Below are 22,332 nucleotides of genomic sequence, written 5' to 3'. Positions count from 1 at the left end.
AAGCATAGCTACGTAAGTTGGGCATTTGCTTATGAAGGAAGTGGAAAAGCATGAAAACAAGGGTGTTCAAGTAAGCTAAATAGAAATCATGGTAGAAATGGTTTGCAAAACCTTAAGCAAAAATTTATTTAGTTAGGAAAATGATAAAGAATTAAGTGCATTAATTGATTTTGTGCATTGGCTTAATGCTAGACTACCTTTGGAGTATTGAGTATTGTGGATAAAGGTTTGATTGACGATCCTAGTTGAGCTACAGCATAGGTAAATTAATAGGTGAGTGGTCCAAACGGTTTTAGAAATATATGAAATGAGGTTTTAGGTCTATTGAATAGTGAATGTTTTTACAAAAAATAAATGCATGGAAACAAGCTATGTTTCTTTGATGTTGCATGAGCCCTATGATAGGTTGAGATCTATATATGCCGTTAAGCATATGTATTGAGCTATAAATGATAGTTATGGATGAGTGTTATGTGTGTATGTATTGGTATGATATAAATAAATGAATTATATGATTTTCACGTTTAATGATGAACAACATGGCCTCGATGAGGTAGAGGAAAACCACCATAGAAAAGGGTTGGAGGCGGGGCGGAGTAAAACCACCTGAGATAATGAGGGTCGAAGCACCCATATATACATTGTTTTGGTAGGGTGGAGTAGTACCACCTAAGTAGGAGAGCTCATGTGTGCATTATTATATGCTGATGGAAATGATGAAATGTAATGTTTTAATGTATGTTTTAATGGGTAGAAACCCGAATGCATATCGATTTTTGCTTAGGAAAAAGTGCATGATTTCAAGTGAATTGAACATTTCTTTTAAAGCTTATTCCTAGCAGCTACTTGTTCCCCTCCATATCCCTCACTCTTTTAAACTCATGTTTTATAGATACAGAACATTCTGAGTCTAAGATGCGTGAAGGATACGTGTACTCTTTTGGTAGGTAAAATAACCGTGGCATGCAGTAGGATCTTCTGTAAACTCGAGTCATTCCACTAGTAGTTTAAATAGATGGATTTATATGTTGTTTGGTCATTTGACCATGTTTTGTATGTATGTATATATGGTTATGTGATATGATGTAATTGCCTACAGTAGGGCTATGTAGCTATGAATTGGCATACTATGAATATGTTTTGTAATATCGATTACAAGGTATGATAGAGATGTACAAGGCTTACTTGAGCTTGGTGGATTATCTTCATCGGGTCCTCGTACGGGTCATTACTTAAGACAGGGAGGTGACAAATACATATTTGATTTTAATTTTTTTCCTTTTTTTCTCTATCACAAAAAGGATTACTGATTTAATTTTTTTCCTTCTTTCTTTCTATCATATATCCTCTTTCCTCTTTTTGTGTAGGTTTCTTTGACAAATGAGCATCTCTCACCTCTAGTGCATTTGCCTTTTTGCCCTACAAAACCAAATCATTAATGTAATTGCATTAGAATGGTATGGTGAGTGGTTTTAAAAACAAATCAACATTAACATTTGAACATGTACCATGGAAGGTTTTGGTGCGGTACCATTGACAGTTAATTTTGCAATAACACTGTCTACTGACACGGCTAGATCCCATTATTAACACCAATCTTTGAGTGATCATAATTCACGTTTGTGTTGCATAAACATTTTCATCTTATCACATTTCAATGACAAAAAGAAGTAACCATTGTTTACAAACTTTTGCTTGGAGCACTCTTCAAGTATATGAAGATTCAATACACTGCATTCATGTGTTCTTCACTTGGTGCATGCATAAACTGACTTACGACACTTATAACATAAGCTATATCTAGTCTTATGTGTGACAAATAAATTAATCTCTTAACCAATCGCTAATAATGACCTTTATCTGTTGGAACTTGATCTGAAAAAATTCCAAGCTTATGATTCATCTCTATGGGCATGTCCGTTGGTTTGCAAGCAAACATTCCAATTCCTGTTAAGAGATCTAGCAAATATTTCAGTTGTGAAAGAAAAATCCCTTGTTTCGATCTTGCAACCTCAATCCCTAAGAAATATTTAAGTTGCCCCAAATCTTTCATTTCAAATTTAGCAGCCAAATATTCATGTAATGCTTTCAATTCGTATGGGTCATCTCCCGTTAAGACTATATCATTGACATACACAATTAAAGCTATTACCTTCCCCTTTTTGTGTTTTATAAACAAAGTTTAGTCTGAGTTACTTTGCTTATAACTAAATGCTTTCATTATAGAAGAAAACCTCTCAAACTAAGCTCTAGGTGACTGTTTCAGTCCATATAGTAACTTCTTTAATTTACAAACTTTCTTTCTACGCAAAGAACTATGTTCAATTCCTAGTGGTAAGTTTATGTAGACTTCTTCCTTTAAGTCTCCATTAAGGAAAGCATTTTTAACATCAAATTGTTTTAAAAGGCAATGTCGATTTACTACTATAGATATGAGAATGCAAATTGTATTGATCTTAGCTACTAATGCAACAGTTTCTTGATAATCCACCCCATACCTTTGCGTATACCTTTTTTTGCGTTTGCCCCTTTGAAACTAACCTCACTTTATATCTGTCAATGTTGCCATCTACTTTGAGTTTCACTGTAAATAGCCATCTATATCCAATCGTTTTTTTTCCTTCAAGTAAGGGAACCAGCTCCCAAGTAGCATTCTTTTGCAAAGCCTCTATTTCTTCATTTATCGCCTTGATCCATTTCAGATCTTTTAATGCATTCTGCAAACTACTAGGAATAGATACGATGGATAATTGATAAATAGTGAGTGCATACGATTCAAACAATCTATGGGAGGAGACATAGTTGCTAATTAGGTATTGTCGTAACGTGCAGGTCCGGGAACCCGACCGCTAGACGCTAGTGAAAACTCTAAAACTAGGAGTCACCCACCAATCTTTTTACTAGGTGCGTTGGCCACCTATTGACTCGATTATAATCGACGAAGCCTTAAATTAATTTTAAGCTTGCCGAAAGAACCTTAAACTGATCTACGTTTTTCTATATCTAGGTTCGGGAGTACGGTTACGTCCGAGAAAGAATTAGCACTCCCGAGACACCCGTTCCATGAACGGTACCATTTTTTTGATTATCCTATTGGGCTTTAATCTTTAAGTTCATTATTTTTCCTTAGCTATTATTCAATTATTTTATCTCTAATTTTATTAAATTATTTTGTTTGATTTTAAAATGAAATGCAAATGTGAGGCAAAATGAAATGCATGCATGAGATAAAAAATGTCGGACGAATAACCTTTTATCGAGGACGTTCTCTCGGATCCGCCCATCATACTAATGGGATCTGAGGTGTTCTCTCACCTAAGGAATTATTCAAGAAATTCGCCTTCGCAAATTCGATGAATAAATCCAATCATCAGGGTTATCATACATTTTTCTTTAAAAATAATGTTTTCATGAATATGAACCTATTATGAGCAAAAATCTTTTATTAAAGATATTTCCCGAGCCCTCCCATCATATTGGTCGGACCCAAGGACATCTTTTCACCTAAGGAGCTTTCCGAAAGAAACTCACCTTTGCAAGATCTTTAAAAAAATCCCATCATCGGGACTTAACTCATAAGCAAAAATACGAATATGTCATGATATGCATGGTGCAATATATGTTAGGCTTATAAAGCTTACATTTATTTTATTTTTATTTTGATTATTATATTTTTTATTTATTTAAAATTAAAAATCTCGAAACCTCAAAATCGAGGCCCTCCCATCATACTAGTGGAGCCTTAATTCGAATTTCAAACCTAGGGAAAGTTAGCCCGAGATTGCGACTTCTCGTATTCTGACCAATCATCCCATCATCGGTATTGATTATTCACTATTCCTATGGTTAATATTATGGCGTCTTAAAATTCATTTTTATAAGGTCAATTCTAATATCCATTCAATTATAATCATTTAACTAGCTCAAGTATACATATATATTTTTTATATTTAACATAAAATGTTTCTTTTATATTTTATATTTGCTAAATATATTTTTACAATCTAATGTATAAACATATTTTACATGCTCTTTTTTTATACATATATTTCTTTTTATCCAAGAATACCCCACCAATATTCCAAAAATTTCCCACTTACCTTAATTTAATCTAAATATTTTTTTACCTATCATCTATTCCATTCATTTCTATTTTTTTATATCCTCTTATCTACCCCAATCCCTTTTTTTCTTTTTTATGATTCATTAGTCATTGTTTTTTTTTGTATCATTAAACATCCTATTTTATCCTCATCTTTTTTTCAAAAAAAAAATAAATTTTATTTTCTAATTTTTTATTTTTATTGCCAAGCACAACAACAAAATCAAACAAAAAAATAAGTGTATACCNAAAATTCACTTCAAGAATACCATACCAAGTTGAGGTTTGTCCACCAGGTTGGAGAAACGTAAGGTGTCTCAATGGCATTTGTTTCTGTTCGTGTAGTGCCTGAAAGCTTGCTCTTCCATATGTCAGAAGGACTGAAATTGAGGTCCTTCTTTCAATAATTTAATAAATTACAGTATGTAATATGTACCAAAATTAGCAAAGAAATAAGTGAATAACAAAAGTGAAAAGAGGCACCCGAGCATTTGGCTTATTAGTTGGTGCATAATCCTCTTGCCTAAAGAATAGGGTTCGAATCCCCCCTCTCCCAATTATTAAAAAAAAAAAAACAAAAGTGGAAAGAGACTTTGACTTTATTGTATTTTCCAATCATACATACATTGGCTTAAGTTAAATATTATTACTGACTCAATTTAACATGTATTGTGCTTTCTTAATGGTAATTATATATAGATATATTTAAATCTTTCCCCATGAATGGGAAATCAAAATGTGAGAAGGAATCAGTTGTATTCATCTCAATAAGTTGTATTTAAATGGCACTTGTTTCAGTGGGTGGTAGTGCCTGAAAAATTGTTTCGTTCTCAGAGAACGCAAAATAAGGTTCATCGGTCCTTTTTTTTTATATTTTTTTGGTTTTTGTTTTTTCTACCTCCTTTTCTTTCAATTAATCAAATTATTTACTAAAAGAATTATTTTAAATTTTAAATAAATTTTTATTCTTTTATTATATTCAATCAAACACTTGTACTTTTATTTTAAACTAAATAAACTTTTATGATTAACAATTGACTATCATTAGTCAAATATAATTTATCATTTTATATCACGTGGTGCGAACATGATATATTAACATATCATAGTGAATGATTATATGATATCATGACATGATTACATGACATTTTACACCTTCTATGTCAGTGTTATTTTAATGCCACATAAACATAAAATGACAAGTGGTATTTTGATTAATAACTGTTAGTCAACAGTTAATCATGAAAGTCTATTTGATCCAAAATAAAAGTATAAAAATTTGATTTAACGTAATAAAAAAAAATTTTATTTCAATTTTTAAAATAATTTAAAGATTTTTTTAAACATTATGCCAAACAGAAATAACAACATTATTTGTTTATAAATAATAAAAAATTTTTAAAAAATTATTTTCCAATTACCAATCCTCCAATTCTTCGTTGTGCAGCAAAAGGAGAAAAGCATCCCCTTCATTGACTTGGGCACGCAGTTACTTTATTTTTAAAGAGGACTCTGGAATCTAGATTCTAACAAGTCTTCTAACGAACTTGTCTCTTTCGTTCTTGTTACGGTAGAATCCTTGTAGACCAAGAAAGTACAAAAGAGATGGTCAGCATCATCAGCAGCAGCAGCCGCAAGAGCAGCGGGGAAGAGGATCTAACCAGGGTCTGAGCCGAGGTCCGGTGAGTCCAATCCAAGGTGAAGTCCAGCAGGGTCATGTTCATGTGGTTCCTAGCCCAGGCGGTCGGATGTCTTGGGGTGCTGGTCCTTCTTTTGCTCAAGTTCTGTCAACGGAAACGCAAAAAATCTTCTTCTCCTGCAAATGTTGTTTCTGGTACGAGTTTTTTACTTCAGTTGTCACCTCCTTAGTGTTTGTGAAATTGAGTTTTTATGTTTGGATCATCTTCTAAACGAGAATTCTTAATGAGATAAACTGATTTATCAAGCTGACTCTCATAAAGCATGGTGCTAATTGTAATTTACATTTACGTCTTTTTTGGTTTTTTCTTGCTCAGCTCATTCTACTAAAAGGATAAAGATATATTAACTTGTTTCAGTTGTTTGTTGTCTCTCTATTTACGAAGAAAGTTTCTAGCTCTGTTCTTCCCATTCCATATTAAAAATTGGTAACATACTGTTTCGGAAAATCTGGCTTGAGTTTTTGTATATTTATTTTTTAAAAAATATATTCTGTTAATGCTGCCAAATAGTAGTCTGCTTATAATACATTAGTTTTCTGCAACTTAGTTTCAAAACTTTCACCTCCAGGTCCTGTGGTTCCTGCAATGGCATCGCCGAAAATTTCAGAGCGGGTGCTGCCTTCATCATCGTCGTCAAGTCCAGAAACAAAGCAAATACTTCTGCCTGTGAAACGACCTGATAATGGTGGCACACATGCCATTAAGAAGCTTAACCTTCATGTCAATCATTTTCCTGTTAAGTTTGATCCTAAGAAGATCATATGGCGCTATGATGTTGATGTTAAGCCGAAGGTGGCTCCTGGTAATGGACATCCAGTCAAATTATCAAAGTCGAACTTGTACTTGATAAGGAGACAGATGTCTTTGGATATACAGGTTCCTTTGGAAATGACTGCTTATGATGGTAAAAAGAGCATCTTTAGTGCAGTAGTACTACCTACTGGAAATTTTACTGTGCAACTCTCGGAGTCTTCATATCTGGTGACACTAAAGCTCGTGAGTGAGCTCAGGCTTTCACAGTTGAATGATTATCTTAGTGGGAAAGTCTTTGTCGCTCCTCGTGATATATTACAAGGGATGGATTTGGTAATGAAGGAAAGTATGAACTGCTTCAGTCATGGTTTCCATCCTAAAGAATTTCATCAGGGAGATGACCTTGGGCATGGTATCATTGCCTCTAGAGAACCTAAACATAGTTTGAAGCTGACTTCTCAGGGTTTAGCCTTTTGTCTGGACTACTTAGTGTTGCCAGTTCGAAAGTCAGTGCCTGTTATTGAGTACCTGGGTGAGCAGATTGATGGCTTTCATATAGACAAGTTTGGAAGTTTCAAGGATGAAGTTGAATCAGATTTGACGGGGTTGAGAGTTTGTACAACTCATCTTGACACCAACAGAACATATTTGATTGCTGGATTGACTTCTAAGGATGCACAAAATATTTCTTTTCCCATAGGCGACCAACAAGTCAGACTTGTAGATTATTTCAAGGAGAAGTATAAGAAGGATATCATGTACAAAAATATTCCCTGCTTGGAATTGGGGAAAGAAAATGGAAGTCATTGTGTGCCCATGGAATTATGTGTCTTAGCTGAAGGACAGAAATATCCAAAGGAATTGCTAGATAGAGATGCTTCAAAGAAGTTGAAGAATATATCACTGGCCTTGCCAGAGGTTCGAGAGAAAACAATATATAATATGGTGCGGGCTAAAGATGGACCTTGCTGGTAAGTATTGATAAACTTTAACTTTTGCTTGGATTTATTTGTGGATCATTCATTTCTGCATTCAAGTATAACTTGGTTTTCTCATATATCAGTTGGGAGTTGGGACAGATTGATGCACCTAATTCCCATCTATTGCCTCATTGCTTAATGCTAAAACTTAAACTTATAGTGCACTTGGATTTTCTTTCCCTGCACTTTCTTTTTTCTTTTCTTTAAAAGTAATATTTAGTTTAGAACTTAATTCCCACTTATTGTGCACCTTGTTTAATTTTGTGAAAAAGAGAACAAATTCTTAAATTACTTAAGAATGACTACAAAGAATTGATTAACCATTGTTGATGTATCTTGACAATATTTTAGATTTGCTATATTATCCCAACTGTATTCAGGTTACTTCTGTGCAACTTCATCTCTGTCCTGGAATTGAAACCCCCATAACGTGTTCCCTATTCGGAGCAAGAACCAATATAGATCTCTAGCAATTTAAAAGGTGACTTTTGGGAACTAAAAGTGCTTCCTTGCCAGGGCCTTATTAGAATATATTATTACAAAATCTGATGTGAATCACATAAGCTGGTTGAACATTGGTTGGATGGTATACAAACTTCATGTCTCTTGAACTTGCTGATTTAAAGATGATTTTACGGTTGAAATATGAACTTACACTTTGCTGCTGCCTAATTATATGTGATATTCCTTGCCGTACTGAACTGAGACTTTGAATATACCTGATTAATAAAAAATTGTGATGTGAAGGCTGTGTTCATCAAGTTTTTATCTGAATTCTTAATGTGTTTTACTTTTGGCAGTGGTGAAGTTGTGCAAAATTTTGGAATAGAAGTGAGCATGAACATGACAAAAGTGCCAGGTCGTGTTCTTAGTCCACCTGAGTTGAATGTTGGTGCTCCTGGAGGCAGGAAGATGAAAATAAAAGTTGATAATGAGAAATGCCATTGGAACCTCATTCGTAAATGTGTGCTTGAAGGAAAACAAATTGATCGTTGGGCTGTGCTTGATTTCAGCTCTGCTACACCAAACCAACCCTTCATCCAAAAGCTTACAAATCAGTGCAATAATCTTGGGATCCGTATGGGGGAACCTCTCCATTATCAGATGGCTAGAATGGACAATTTAAATGACAAAGATTTGCTTCAGGAGATGCTTGAGCACATTCAGCACCTATCTTATGAAAAAGGGAAAGGGCGTCTACAGTTTCTTCTTTGTGTGATGTCTAAACAGCATCCTGGTTACAATTTCCTTAAATTTATTTCTGAGACGAAAGTTGGTGTAATGACGCAATGTTGTCTGTCTGCTAGAGCCAACGAAGCGAAAGACCAGTATCTTGCGAATCTTGCATTGAAGATTAATGCCAAGCTTGGAGGCCTCAATGTGGAGATCATTGAACCCCTCCTCCACTTTAAAGGGGAAGGCCATGTTATGTTTGTGGGTGCTGATGTCAATCATCCTGGTTTTAAGGACTCAACAAGTCCATCAATTGCAGCTGTTGTAGCTTCTATGAGCTGGCCTGTTCCTAATCGCTATGCAGCGAAAATTCGCCCACAAGATCCAAGGTCAGAGAAGATTCGGGACTTTGGGGAGATGTGTTTGGAGCTTATTGACTCTTATGTTACGTTAAATAAAGTAAAGCCAGCCAAAATCATGATATTTCGTGATGGCGTTAGTGAAACCCAGTTTGATATGGTTCTTAATGAGGAGCTAGTTGGTGTCAAGGGAGCCTTTCAAGCAATGAATTACTTCCCAACCATCACAGTTATTGTAGCCCAGAAAAGACATCGCACTCGTTTCTTTCTAGAGACGAAGGAAGATGGAGGTTCCTCTGGCAATGTGCCTCCAGGAACAGTTATTGACTCAACTGTTGTTGATCCTTCTGGGTTTCATTTCCATCTTTTTAGTCAGTATGGTAGCATTGGGACAAGCAAGTCAACACAATACCAGGTCCTCTGGGATGAGCATAGGTTTTCCAGTGACCACATCCAGCAGCTAATACATAGCATGTGCTTCACATTTGCTCGGTGCACCAAGCCTGTCTCCTTGATCCCACCAGTGTACTATGCTGACCTTGCTTCATATAGAGGTCGGCTATACCAGGATGCATTGGACAGGAAGTCTCAAGCTTCATCAAGAAGATCATCTTCATCTTCATCCCTTCCAGCATCACCATCACAACCATCAGCAGCTGCATTTAATAAGAGCTCCTACAGGGTCCATCCTGACCTGGAAAATTCAATGTTTTTCATCTGAAAAGGCCTCTTAGAACTGCCCCATGATAAACTCCTTGCCTAATCAGCCTAGTGAAGGAGTTTGTGCGTGAATCTAATTGGTTTCCAGTTATAAAAATTTGTCACGTTCAGCAGATCCTCTCAGTTGTCATGGTTCATCTTGGCCATGGAATTTTAGAGGAACTCCATCGTTATGTTTTGATTTTTAAGCGTGTTTCATCTATAAAATTATACGTCAGAACCTAGTGATTGGTTTGAAGTCTTATGTAAATATTTGTCTGGTCTGGGCATGTTCCTTGTCTCCACTTAGCTTAGCACTGGCCTGGGGACTGAGTTACCATGTCTAAACTATCATGATACTATATTCTATATGAATAAATAAGTAGGTTTGTTTCCTTTAGATGTATCAGCTGATCACTTCATTGCCTTCTGCTTTTCGGACCTCTTTATCTTATTGTTATTCCTACAATGAACTCATTAATATCTTAATTCTATTAATTTATTTTGTTATATAATAGCAAGTTTTGAAATCTTATTGAACAAAACCATGTCAAAAAGGCGCATTATATATTTCATAAATATAGGTGATCTGCTGGTTGGCATCTCAACCACTACTGGAATATCAATCTTAGAAGTTTAATGCAATAATATTTGGGCCAAAAATTAGTCCTAGATATCCAAACATTCTGAGTTGGCTTTGGATTTAGGTTTATTAGAGTTTGATAATGTAGACACTGTAATTTTGCTTAGATAAACAAAAAAATTAAAAATTAATTAATTAAATAATTAGAAACGAAACAAAAAAAAATTAAAAAAAGAAAGAAAAAAAAGTACTGGCAGGGGGCGGACGCCATGCCAGTACCAAGCACCACTACAGTGCCAGACGCAAAAAATTCGCGTCTGGCAGTGTAGTGGAATGGAGCCTGCATAATGAAGCATGAAGAATGGGGTATAAAAACCCTATTGTAGCACAACAAAAAGGGGGATCCGGGAGCCAAAAAATCAAAGAACGAGCAATCAAAAACCCTAAAAAATCTTAGCCACCTGCAGACCAAAAACCCTATTTTTCTAGTAGCCAAGAAACCACAATCGGCAGGCAAAAAAATATATACCTAGTCTCTAGTAGCCACAACACCAAAAAAAAAAATACACCAAAAGAAATACAAAAAAAGTTAGTCTGAAGAACACAATGGAAAAGGGAGAGTAACCGGGTTTTGGGGGGATTTTTTATTTTTGGCTTTGGGGGGCACTTGCACCACCGCCGGTGGGTAGTTAGGGGTTTTAGGATCGGTAGGATAGGAAGGTTTTTAAGGGTAGCTACCGGTGGAAGGAAGGCTGAAAGCTGGGTCTCGGGTAACTGCTGACGCAAAGGAAAGAAAGGCTGCCGGTTAAGGGAGAGAGTGAGGATTTGGGGTTTTTGGGGCTCGATTTGTTGCCGCCGGTGACAATAAAAAGGCAAAAAGAGCCTGGGGTTCGACGATGGCGAAGTGAGAGAAAGTAGGCAGAGAGTTTAGTGATTGCCGATTGTGGGTGCTGCCGACTGTCGAGGCACCAGATCTGGCGAAAGGCAGCTCACAGCTCCGGTGGGGAGTGACGTCGGTGTGAAGGTGAGAGATTTGGGGAGAGGAAAAAAATGTTGATTTTTTAGAGAGAGAGAGGAAAGGGTCCGGTGGTAGAGAGAGAAAATGGGGGCAGAAAATGAAAGCATGAAGAAGGAAAAGGGTTCTTATACTTAGGTATAAACTAAAACGGTACCATTTTGGAAAGGGGTTGCAGCCAGAAACGGCACCGTTTGGAGAGAAGGGACTGAATCCTTGAAGTGGGCAAGCGGGCCATCTCTCAATCCGGGCTCTCTTTGAACAGGATTCGGGCCGTGGAGAAGCAAATGGACTAAATTGAGTGGGTATTGGGCCCATAAAGGTAAATTCTTTACCATGCTATTAAGGTTTGCAATGATTTGGGCTTGTTATTTTGTTAACTTGTAGATTTATTATTCAATTATTTAGGATTAGGATTGGAGTATTTTAATATAATATTTTTAAGATTTTTAAGAGGTTATTTTTTAGATAAAGAGAATAATACATATAAGGGAATATAAATATATATATATATATAAATAATATAACATAAAAATAATAAAACTTGCATATTTAGTTAAGGAAAATTTAAATATAGGAAAATACTTGTTAAAAGTATTTAAACTTAGGAAAGTGAAGTCCATATAAAAAATATATATATAAAATAAAATAATAATAGTAATAAAATAAAAAATACAAAATACCATGATATTAACCACAAGCATAATTAACCGATGATGGGATGATCGGTCGAGACGCGAGAAGTAATAATCCCAGGCTAATTTTTCTTAGGTTCAGAATCCGAATTAAGGCTCCACCAGTACGATGGGAGGGTCTCGATTTTGAGATTTCGAGATTTTTATTCTAAATAAATAAAATTTTACTACATAAAAAAATTAGTCAAAAATAGGAAAAATAATAAAACAATAAATAGATAAAATGAAAAAAATAAAAATAAAAAATATATAAAAAAATAAAAATAAAATAAACATAAACTTCACAAACATAACATATATTTCTATTGCATCATTCATACCATTGCATATAAATATTTTTGTTTACGAGTTAAGCCCCGATGATGGGATTTTCCGAGGATCTTGCGAAGACGAGTATTTCTCGAAAAGTTCCCTAGGTGAAAAGATGTTCCCGAGTCCCACCAGTATGATGGGAGGGCTCGAGAAACATCTTTAATAAAAAGCTTTTGCTCATATTAGGTTCATTATGCACGAAAATATTATTTTAAAAGAAAACGTACGATGACCCCGATGACGGGATTTATTCGTCGAATTTGCGAAGGCGAATTTCTCGAATGATTCATTAGGTGAGAGAATACCCTAGATCCCACCAGTATGATGGGCGGATCCGGGAGAATATCCTCAATAAAAGGTTATTTGTCTGACATTTTTATCTCACGTCATACATCTCATCTTGCCTCACATTTGCATTCTATTTTAGGTTAAATAAGAGATAAAATAAGAGAATAATAACTAAGAAAATATAGTGAACTTAAAAATTAAAGCCTAATAGGATAATCTTAATGGTACCGTTCATGGAACGGGCATCCCAAGGGTGCTAATCCTTCCCCGGGCATAACCGTACTCCCGAACTTAGATCTAGAAAAACGTAGACCAGTTTAAGGTTCTTTTCGGTGGGCTTAAAATTAATTTAAAGCTTCATCGATTAGAATCGAGTTAATAAGTGGCCAATCGCACGTAGTAAAAAAGATTGGTGGCAACTCCTAGTTTTAGAGTTTTCACTCGCGTCTAGCGGTCGGGTTCTTGGACCCGTACGTTACGACAGACAATAATTTTTTTTATTATATTTTTTTAGTAGTACTAAATAAAATTTCAAACTTAACATAAAATTAAATCAATTCTCTTCCAGTTAAAAAAAAATTCTTTTTAATCTATAGGAAAATTAAAGAAAGAAAAAGATAATTATTTTTAAACTAGTTGGTATTTCTTGGTAAATTTGTAAGAAATGATTTAGCTGTTCAAGCTAGTGCCTGAAATCGTTTCTATTTGCAGTCAGCAAATTATAAGATTTAATTTCCATTTTAGGATGGGAAAATGATGTAGATCAATATAGGAATACCAGACATGAGCAAAGGTTTTATTATTGTCCTTCGTTCGGATAAGATGTTGAAAATTAATGCTCTGGTAGTAATTTTAACCTCAAATTCAGCATGTTTCAACAACCAGGGTATACATTTCGTTCACCTTTAAATTTGTTGCAAAAGGGGTTGTCTACTGTCTACTGTCATAGTTCCTATGGTAATACCTCTTTTGCCACTCTGTCAATGCATTTGTTGCCAACCTTTTCAATTTGTCCATATATTTCTACAGGATAAAATGGGATTGTCTAAATAATGTTTTGGATATTACTTTTGTTTCAACAGCACTATTTTTCTATATATGCAGAGGTCAATGGTGAAAATGTCAAGCTGTCTGGCATCCAATCTTGCATCTATGCTATAAAAAGGCAAGAGATCAAAATTAAGGGATTAGTTTTGATAATGATAAACTTTATGATTAATACGATACCCTAATTTTATGTTTCTTTTCATTCTGAGAGTACTTTTTCATTCCTCATATCCAAGTTTCTATCCCAGGAGTTTGAATGTTGTTAACGAAGTTGAGTTGCTATGTTTGTGTTTCGCAGCAAAAGTTTTTGAAGCTTGAATTCATATGTCAACTCCTTCTGCTTTTGGTGCCATTGATTATCTTTTCCTTATAGGAGACATCCTTGAAAATGCTATTTTCTCATCTGTTCCCTGCCTTTAAACAAACAAACGACAGAAAATTTTAACTTTGGTTTGTTAATGTAATGAAAGAACAGAGTCCTTTCATTAATACAAAACCAAGGCTTGTATACCTTGTGTACATAAGAAACACCTGTAAACTTATTTAACAAGTGTAAATGTTAATTTACATGCAAACTAACACATCAAAAGACAGTTCAAAGATCACATTAACATCAAACAACAGTAGAACGAAGCAAATTGAACTAAACTAAAGAAAATAAGTTATTAGAATGACATCCACGTGCTGCTACCATGCAAGTATTACTCCTCAACAGTCCTCCATAATACTTGCATCTTGCATATTCATTTTGCTTCTCAAGTACTCAAATCTTGGCTTTCCCAAAGTCTTAGTCATGATATCAACTAATTTTAGTTCAGAACAACAATACTGAACATTGATTTCACCTACCTATTCAACATCTCTAATGGCATGAAATTTTACTTGAATATGTTTGGTTTTGCCATGAAAAACAAGGTTTTTGGTGATAACAATAGCTGACTTATTGTTGACCAATAATGCGATAGGAAATTTATAAGGAAACTATCAGTGAGCATTTTTCTCAACCAAGTAGCTTGGTTGGAAGTTGTAGTAGCTGATATAGACTCTGCGTCAGCCGTAGATTGAGCAACAATGGACTGTTTATGTGAGCTCCAGCATAAAACTCCATTTCCAAGAGTAAAAACATAGCTTGAAGTGCTCTTGGAATCATCTCTATTTCCTGCCCAATCATTGTCAGAGTAGGCAGTAAGGAGGAAGTTTGGATTTTTGGTATAACAGATTCTAAAGTTTAGAGTGCCCTTCAAATACTTCAGCAAACGTTTTCCAGCAGAAGAATGAAGATGTGCAGGCTCTTTCATAAACTTGGACAGCAAGCTCACAAAATACATGATGTCTGGTCTTGAAGAGCATATGTAAAGGAAGCTGCCAATCAAGCTTCTGATCTAAGATGGATCTTTCAACTTGCTTCCACTATTCTTTGAAAATTTCTCATTTACAACTAATGGTGTAGCTGCAGGTTTACACTAGAGTATATGAAACCTTCTTAAAACCTCATTGACATATTTTTGTTGAGACAGAAATACCCCTGTAGTAGATAGTTTAATCTCCAAACTAAGGAAAAAACTCATTAATCCCAAGTCAAACATCTCGAATTCATTTTGCATCAGCTTTTTGAACAATTGCAGTGTAGCATCATCTCCTCCAGTAATCATTAAGTTGAAACAACTAATGAAGATTGTTTTTCATACTTAAGTATATAAAATATAGCTTCATTGTTGCTCTTTGTAAAACCTTTGGAGATCAAATAAGCATCAATTCTGCTACACCAAGATTGTGGGGCTTGCTTCAAACCATATATAGCCTTATGAAGCTTGTAGACTTTGTCTGGTTCATCAGCAACTTTAAATCCCTCAGGTTGCTCTACAAAGATTTATTCTTCAAGAATTCTATTAAGAAAGGCATACTTCACATCAAGATGATAGATATTCCATCCCAAGTAGCATATAAAGCTAACAATAGTTGAATTGTATCAGATCTTGCCACTGGAGCAAACGTTTCCTAGTAATCAACACCAGGTTGTTGATTGTACCCTTTTACCACCAGTCAAGCTTTATATCTATTGAGAGAGACATCAGGATTCAACTTTTTTTTGTAAATCCATTTAACCTCAATTATGTTTTTGTATGGAGGTCGATCAACTAGTGACCAAGTGCCACTCTTGTTGATCATATAAAGCTCTTCATTCATAGCTGTTATCCACTCTAGTTGTTTAGCAACATCTGCATAAAAAGTAGGCTCTTCAATTGCAGCTAAACTTCTATGATATGTTTCATTGAGTGATCGTGTTCCTCACACAGGTTTATCATCAACATTATGATCAACATCAATCTTAGTTTCTAGAAGAGAATGAATTTCACTTGGACTTTGAGATTCTGCAGTATCTTGCATATCCCAATTCCAGCTTGCAGCTTCATCAAAAAATAGATTTTTGATGATAACAACTTTACCAGAAATAGAAAAGTAGGCTCTGTAAGCCTTAGACTTAAAGCTGTAACCAATAAAGATGTCTTTCTGGGCTTTGTGCTGCAACTTATCTCTCATGGCTTCTAGTATGTGGACATAACAAATGCAACTAAAGACTCTCAAATGTTCTATTGAAGGTCTTTGATCAAACCATACCTCATTTGGTGATTTTTCCACCTAGTGCTTGAGTAGGAAATATATTTTGCAGATATATTGTAGTATTACAAGCTTCCGCCCAAAGCTTGGTAGGAAGATTTTTCTCAAATAACAAAGTTCTTGCCATATCAAGAATAGTCCTATTCTTCCTCTCACTGACACCATTTTGTTGGGGAGAATAAGGTGCAGAGAATTGATGAAAAATATTTGTAGCTGCAAGAAAATCAATAAATTCTTTGGAGATATATTCTCCTCCATTGTCAGTTTTGAGAACTTTAATTCTGGAGCCAGTATCAACTTCGACCATAGCTTTAAATCTTTGAAATAACTCAAATACTTCAGATTTAGCTTTCATGAAGTATATCTAGCACCATCGAGTTCTATCATCAACAAAATCAAGTAATATTTGCTACCATTCAATGATTCTACTTTCCTTGGTCCTGCTACATCAGAATGGATCAAATCAAGCTTGGTTTTGGCTCTACTATTGCTTGTAGATGGAAAAGGCATTGTTGACAGCTTGCCATATTGACATGCACTATAAATTGAGACTTCATCAGTCACTTTAGGTAAGTTTCTCAAGGAACTAGAAGTACTAACCTGTTTGAAACCCTTGTAATTGAAATGACCAATTCGTTTATGCCACAGATTAGTCAAATTCGAGTCTCAGTTAATTGCTTGTAAACATAATTGATCAGCATTCACAGTAAAGCATCTCTTTTGCATAGGTATAGTCATTAAATAAGAACCAAAGGCATCAAATATAACATAAGCTTTATCTTTGAACAACAAAGCATATTGATTTTCAACTAACTGTCCAACACTTAATAAATTAAAGGTGAGTGATGGCACTAACAGAACTTTAGAAATATACGTGGGACCTGAGGATGTATGCATTTCAATTGTACCTTTGCCAATAGCTTGAAGACAAATTCCATTTCCTATTTTGACCTTTGAATGGTAACTCTTATCTAAGCTGACAAAAACAGCTTCAGTTGGAGTAACATGATTTGAACTCCCACTATCCAATAACCATTCTTGATTATCAACTTCATTTATTGACTTTTCCAGGGCCATGAACAGATTTTCTTCAAGATTGGCAGTAGCTTCAATTGTCTGAAGAGCTTTATCAGAAGCAGAGGACTTCTTCTTGCATACTTTCTCAACATGTCCCATTTCATTACAAGCTTGACACTTAGCATCTGATCTGAACCAACAATGATCTTCGGAGTGATTTGTTTTCTTGCAAAATGTACAAACTTTGAACTTACCTTTCTTGGTTGAGGATTGACCTGCATGTGAAGTCTTCTTCTGTCTATCTTTGGTAAACTTTTTGCTATGAGAATCTGCAATAACTCTCTCTTTGCTTGAAGCAACCAAAGCACTCTCAACATTTGCTTCTAGTTACGTTGACCTTTATTGTTCAGTAGAGAATTCATGTTAACGTGTCGTAAACGTGTTAGACACGATTAGACACGAAACACATTAAGGCTAAACACGAACACGACACGTTTAATATTCGTGTATTAAATTTAAAACATGTACACGTACACGTTTAATACATTTGTAACACGATACGACACGATTAACACGTTTATTAAACGTATCAATATACGACACGACACGATTAATAACACTTTTAAATAAAAATATTTATAATTAAATATAATTTTATTATTTAAATTTAAAATCTATAATTATAAAAATAATTATAATAAAACAAAAATAATAATAACATCAAATAATCATCAAAAGTTAAAAATTAGGATTGAGCATGTATAATTACATTATACACTTTATAAAATTAAAAAAACTTATTAAAATAATTATTTAAAATTATTTATATAAAGTTAAAATAGTTTTTAACTATTAATTTTTAATAAGTTAATAAATGTGTCACGTATACACATTTAAACAAGATAACATGATTAAGTAAACATGTTTAAACGTGTTTTAAAAGTGTTTATCGTGTCAGACACGATTAGACATGAAACACGTTAAGACTAAATCCAAAACCTGTTTAACCCGTGTCTTCTCGTGTCGTGTTAACGTGTCATGTTTAAAATTGTCAGGTCTATTGTTCAGTGGCTTGAAGTGAACTAACCAGTTCTAACATTGTGAGTTGAGACAAGTCTTTAGTTTGTTCTATTGATGTAACCGTTGCTTCAAATTTCTCAAGCAAACTGATGAGAATTTTCTAAACAAATCGAGTTTCTGACAGATCATCTCCAAATAGCCTTATTTGGTTCACTGGTCGACTGACTTGATCAATATAATCCTTAACAAATTGTGACTCCTTCATCGTAATCAATTCAAACTCTCTTCGAAGGTTCTGAACTTGTATTTGCTTGGTCTTTGTTATGCCTACATAATCTTCCTCAAGCTTGGTCCATGCTTTCTTTGCAGTTTTACAACTCATAATATTGCTGAAAATCTTTTCAGACACAGCAGCTTGAATGAATGACAAAGCTCTGTATCGCTTTGCTATCTCTTCAGAGTATTGCTTGATCTGATTTATAGTTGCATTGTCTCTCAAGGCAACAGGTTCTTCTTCAGTTTCTATAGTTGTCCAAAGATCATAACCTCTAAGATAAGCCTCCATCTTGACAACCCAAACTTGATAGTTTTTACCATCAAATATAGGTGGAGACACATAAGAAGCTGACGGTCAAGACATATTGAAAATATAGGAAGAGAAAACTGCACAGAAAGAAGGAAGATTCTTGGTTTTTCAAGTCCAACAAGATCTTATAGTTGCTCTAATATCATGTAAATGTAATGAAAGAGAGACAGAGCAAAGTCCTTTCATTAATATAAAACCGAGGCTTATATATCTTGTGTACATAAGAAACATTTGTAAACTTGTTAAACAAGTGTAAGTATTAATTTACATGCAAACTAATACATCAAAGGACAGCTCAAAATCACATTAACATCAAACAACAGTACAACGAAACAAATTGAACTAAACTAAAGAAAATAAGTTATCAGAATGACATCCACGTGCTGCTACCATGCAAGTATTACTCCTCAACATGGTTGCCTACCATTGCTGAAAAGGTCTCAGGCATTAGCTAACCAGCAGAATTCAAGAATAATAAAGTTGAAAAACTCTTACAGATCTTATGAAATTTGGGACTACTAAAAGATGAGGTTAGGTCTGTAAGATTCATCTATTTGGAATTGGTGATAGAACTTTGAATTGGAACCTGTTCATTCAAGTGCTCTTTTAACCTTTTTCTTTTCGTTTGTAAATGACCTATGGGGGTTTTGCTGGAAGTATTTTAGCTGTGGTCCATAACATGGATGGCTTGGAGTTTTGGTCAGACATTATTCTGATGTTCAAATTAATAGAGAAAGATTTAGAGATTGTTTAGCGGGAGTCAGGCGTGTGAGGCTGGGCCAATTCGACTGGCAGTGTTGCTGAAAACATGGGTGTGGTTATTCAGAACTAGAAATTGGATGAGTCAGGTTTTGTGGTAGTTGCCGCTGCGGCCATTGTATTATTCACTGGAAAGACCCGCACCTTTTACTCCTATTAGAGGACAGCGCCACAACTCGACTTGTTGGATTTATGTGATATCAGTTGAATTCAAATATCCACTGCCGAGTAGCCATGTGCCATGACTGAGGAAGGGACTATGCAGAATTTAGGATAAAAAGGTTTTGAGATAAAACAGCTGGACGGTGGAAATACTAGTTGTTTTGCAGAATCAAACAAAACTGTGACATACCATGGAGATAGGATGGTGACAACTAAAGTGCAAAGGTGAAAGTGGGGAAATACCCTAAAATATGTCTGAAAATGGAAACTAATTTAACAGAGGAGTAACTGGAAACTAAAACCAGCCTAATGCAGACTCAAGTTATTATTTACAAGACAGTGGGGTTCATACCTGTCCATTTCTGGTCAGTGAATTCTGCTATTTCTCAGTGCATCATATAATTCATCTGTTAAATGAACTCAAGAAGTTCAATTTTAAAAAAAAAAAAAAAAAAGAGGGGGGCTCCATGGTAGGGATGTATTCTTATTAAGGGTTTAAATTTGGAAAATAATTATCACTAGCATTTAAATTAATAATGATTTCAATTTTGTTTGGACTAATTCAGATAATAACCACATTTTCAATCAAAAGAAGGCAAATGGTTTTATCATTGTAGATTTGAAATCTAACAAATACAACCAAAAAAAAAAAAACAAATAAAACCCAGACCAAACATTAAGGTCTAGTTCAATTTTTCCATTTTCTCCATTTTGTTATCACAACCCTCCTCCATGGTTTTTGAAACGAATGAGAAACAATTGCTAAGACAAGAACCAGAAGCCATTAAATTCTTATCTGTTATTTGGGGAAACCATCTTTTCACATCTCTCTAAATCACTCTATGTTCTGTAAAGTATAAAATATTGTTCTATATGCTACAACATTTACATACACTCTCAAAAGATGAAAAGGAATTTGAATGAACTACAACTTATCATCCTCTGACAAATAGGTGACGGCCATGATCAGACCCTCTGATAGTCCCTCTTTAGAATCAAGAGTTGAGATGATTTCTTTCATTTCTTTAACTGGCCAGACCTTCTAGGCTTTTAGCTCAGGCTACTGATCGATGCCTCGCAGTGCTTGTGATTGTTGAATAAACTCATTAACTTGTGATTAAGGATTGCTAAGAGGGTTCACCAACATTTCATCCAGCGACGAAATAATAGAGGTATATTCTATCGAAGATTAACAGATTGAACTGTCAAGGAGGGAGCAAAATATAGCAATACTAAAAATTCAATGGATAGGAAAAGCATTGAAATTCCAACTTCAATACTGTGACCTAAGTATGCGAATTTCTATGAATATATAGTTTGATGCAGTATGTGCACATGAATGGATGGAAAAGAAACTATGTGACGTGAGCTTGTTAAGTGCAAGCATGTTTAATGCCATGATGGCTAAGATTAAGTGATTATATAAGAATATGTAAGTTTAGGTAAGCTAGGATGAGGTATACCATGTTGATTGGTTAATAGGATATGAGATGGAGGAATGCAAACAAAAAGAAACTCACATGATGTTGGTAAAGGCAGCGCTTAAATCTTGTTATTTAAAGAAGAGTTTCATGTTTGATCTTATTGTGCATGTGGACATAGTAAGAACCTTGATCCTGCCATGATGTGTATATTGATGAGATTGGAGACGTGCCATGATGATCTAACTGTTTGGAGAGTGAGTATATAAGCATGTATTATGCGGTTTGTTTGATGAATTGAATGTCTAGGGGTCTGCCTAAGAATGTGATTTTATTTTGACAAGAATCAATAAATTAGAGGCATGTTTAACGATTGCAAACCTGCTTATAGGTGTAAATGCAGAGATATGTTTAATGTATGTATACATGGTAGAAGATAATAGGCTATAGCAGAAAATTTGGTTGAGGTAGTGAATGGAATGCCTAGAAGCTTAACTAAAGAAGTGTTATGTTGATGCATATTTGATGGTTCATTGTGATTGGCTAAGTGAAATTGCCTTTGGGGGACTCGGGAAATGAAATTAGTTGAGGTATGCGTAGACACTAAAAAAATAAAATTTATAAAATACATAAATAATTAAAAAAAATGAAATGAATGATGAGTTCTGGCAGGGTAGTGGAGCGTGCCCCCTCCAGAGCCCAGGAACCGGGTATAAAAGGGAGGGGGCACTGTAGCAAATCGAGGGACACAACGGGGAAGCCAAAGAGAAGGCCAAAAATCTGCAAAAAAATATATACCCTATATTCACTAGCAATCGGAAAGATCCACAACAAAAAAAATCAAATAAAAAAAAAATGAAAAGGGATCTTATTGTTGCCGGCCAAAGGAGGGAGTGATTGAGAGAGTTTTGGGGGCTCGGGTTTGCGCAGACAGGAGAGGTTTTGCGCCGGCAGGAGAGGAAGCCTGACCGTCGCGCTACCAGATCCGACGCAATGAAGAGAGGGGAGACACCCGATCGACGGTAGAGATGAAGTCCGACCG

The 22,332-nt window shown here is 35.1% G+C and overlaps 2 protein-coding genes across 2 annotated transcripts in view; both read left to right on the top strand.

Annotated features, from left to right (window-relative positions):
- LOC18596382 (protein argonaute 2) overlaps positions 5,735 to 22,332 on the top strand; it is a 36,423-nt gene continuing 19,825 nt past the window's right edge. The window contains exon 1 of the mRNA XM_018123959.1: positions 5,735 to 5,800. The gene's annotated coding sequence lies outside the window, so the exon portion shown is untranslated. The remainder of the gene's footprint in view (positions 5,801 to 22,332) is intronic.
- LOC108662623 (protein argonaute 2-like) lies at positions 5,794 to 10,161 on the top strand. The gene is made up of 3 exons (XM_018123960.1): positions 5,794 to 5,936; positions 6,371 to 7,526; positions 8,336 to 10,161. The coding sequence occupies exons 1-3, from the start codon at positions 5,819 to 5,821 to the stop codon at positions 9,786 to 9,788; spliced, it is 2,727 nt and encodes a 908-aa protein (XP_017979449.1). The 5' UTR covers positions 5,794 to 5,818; the 3' UTR covers positions 9,789 to 10,161.

The sequence above is a fragment of the Theobroma cacao genome, chromosome 6 (genome assembly GCF_000208745.1).
Source record: "Theobroma cacao cultivar B97-61/B2 chromosome 6, Criollo_cocoa_genome_V2, whole genome shotgun sequence".
Classification (NCBI taxonomy): domain Eukaryota; kingdom Viridiplantae; phylum Streptophyta; class Magnoliopsida; order Malvales; family Malvaceae; genus Theobroma; species Theobroma cacao.
The sequence above is the reverse complement of the archived record's forward strand: the minus strand, read 5'-3'. Positions and strand labels throughout refer to the sequence as shown.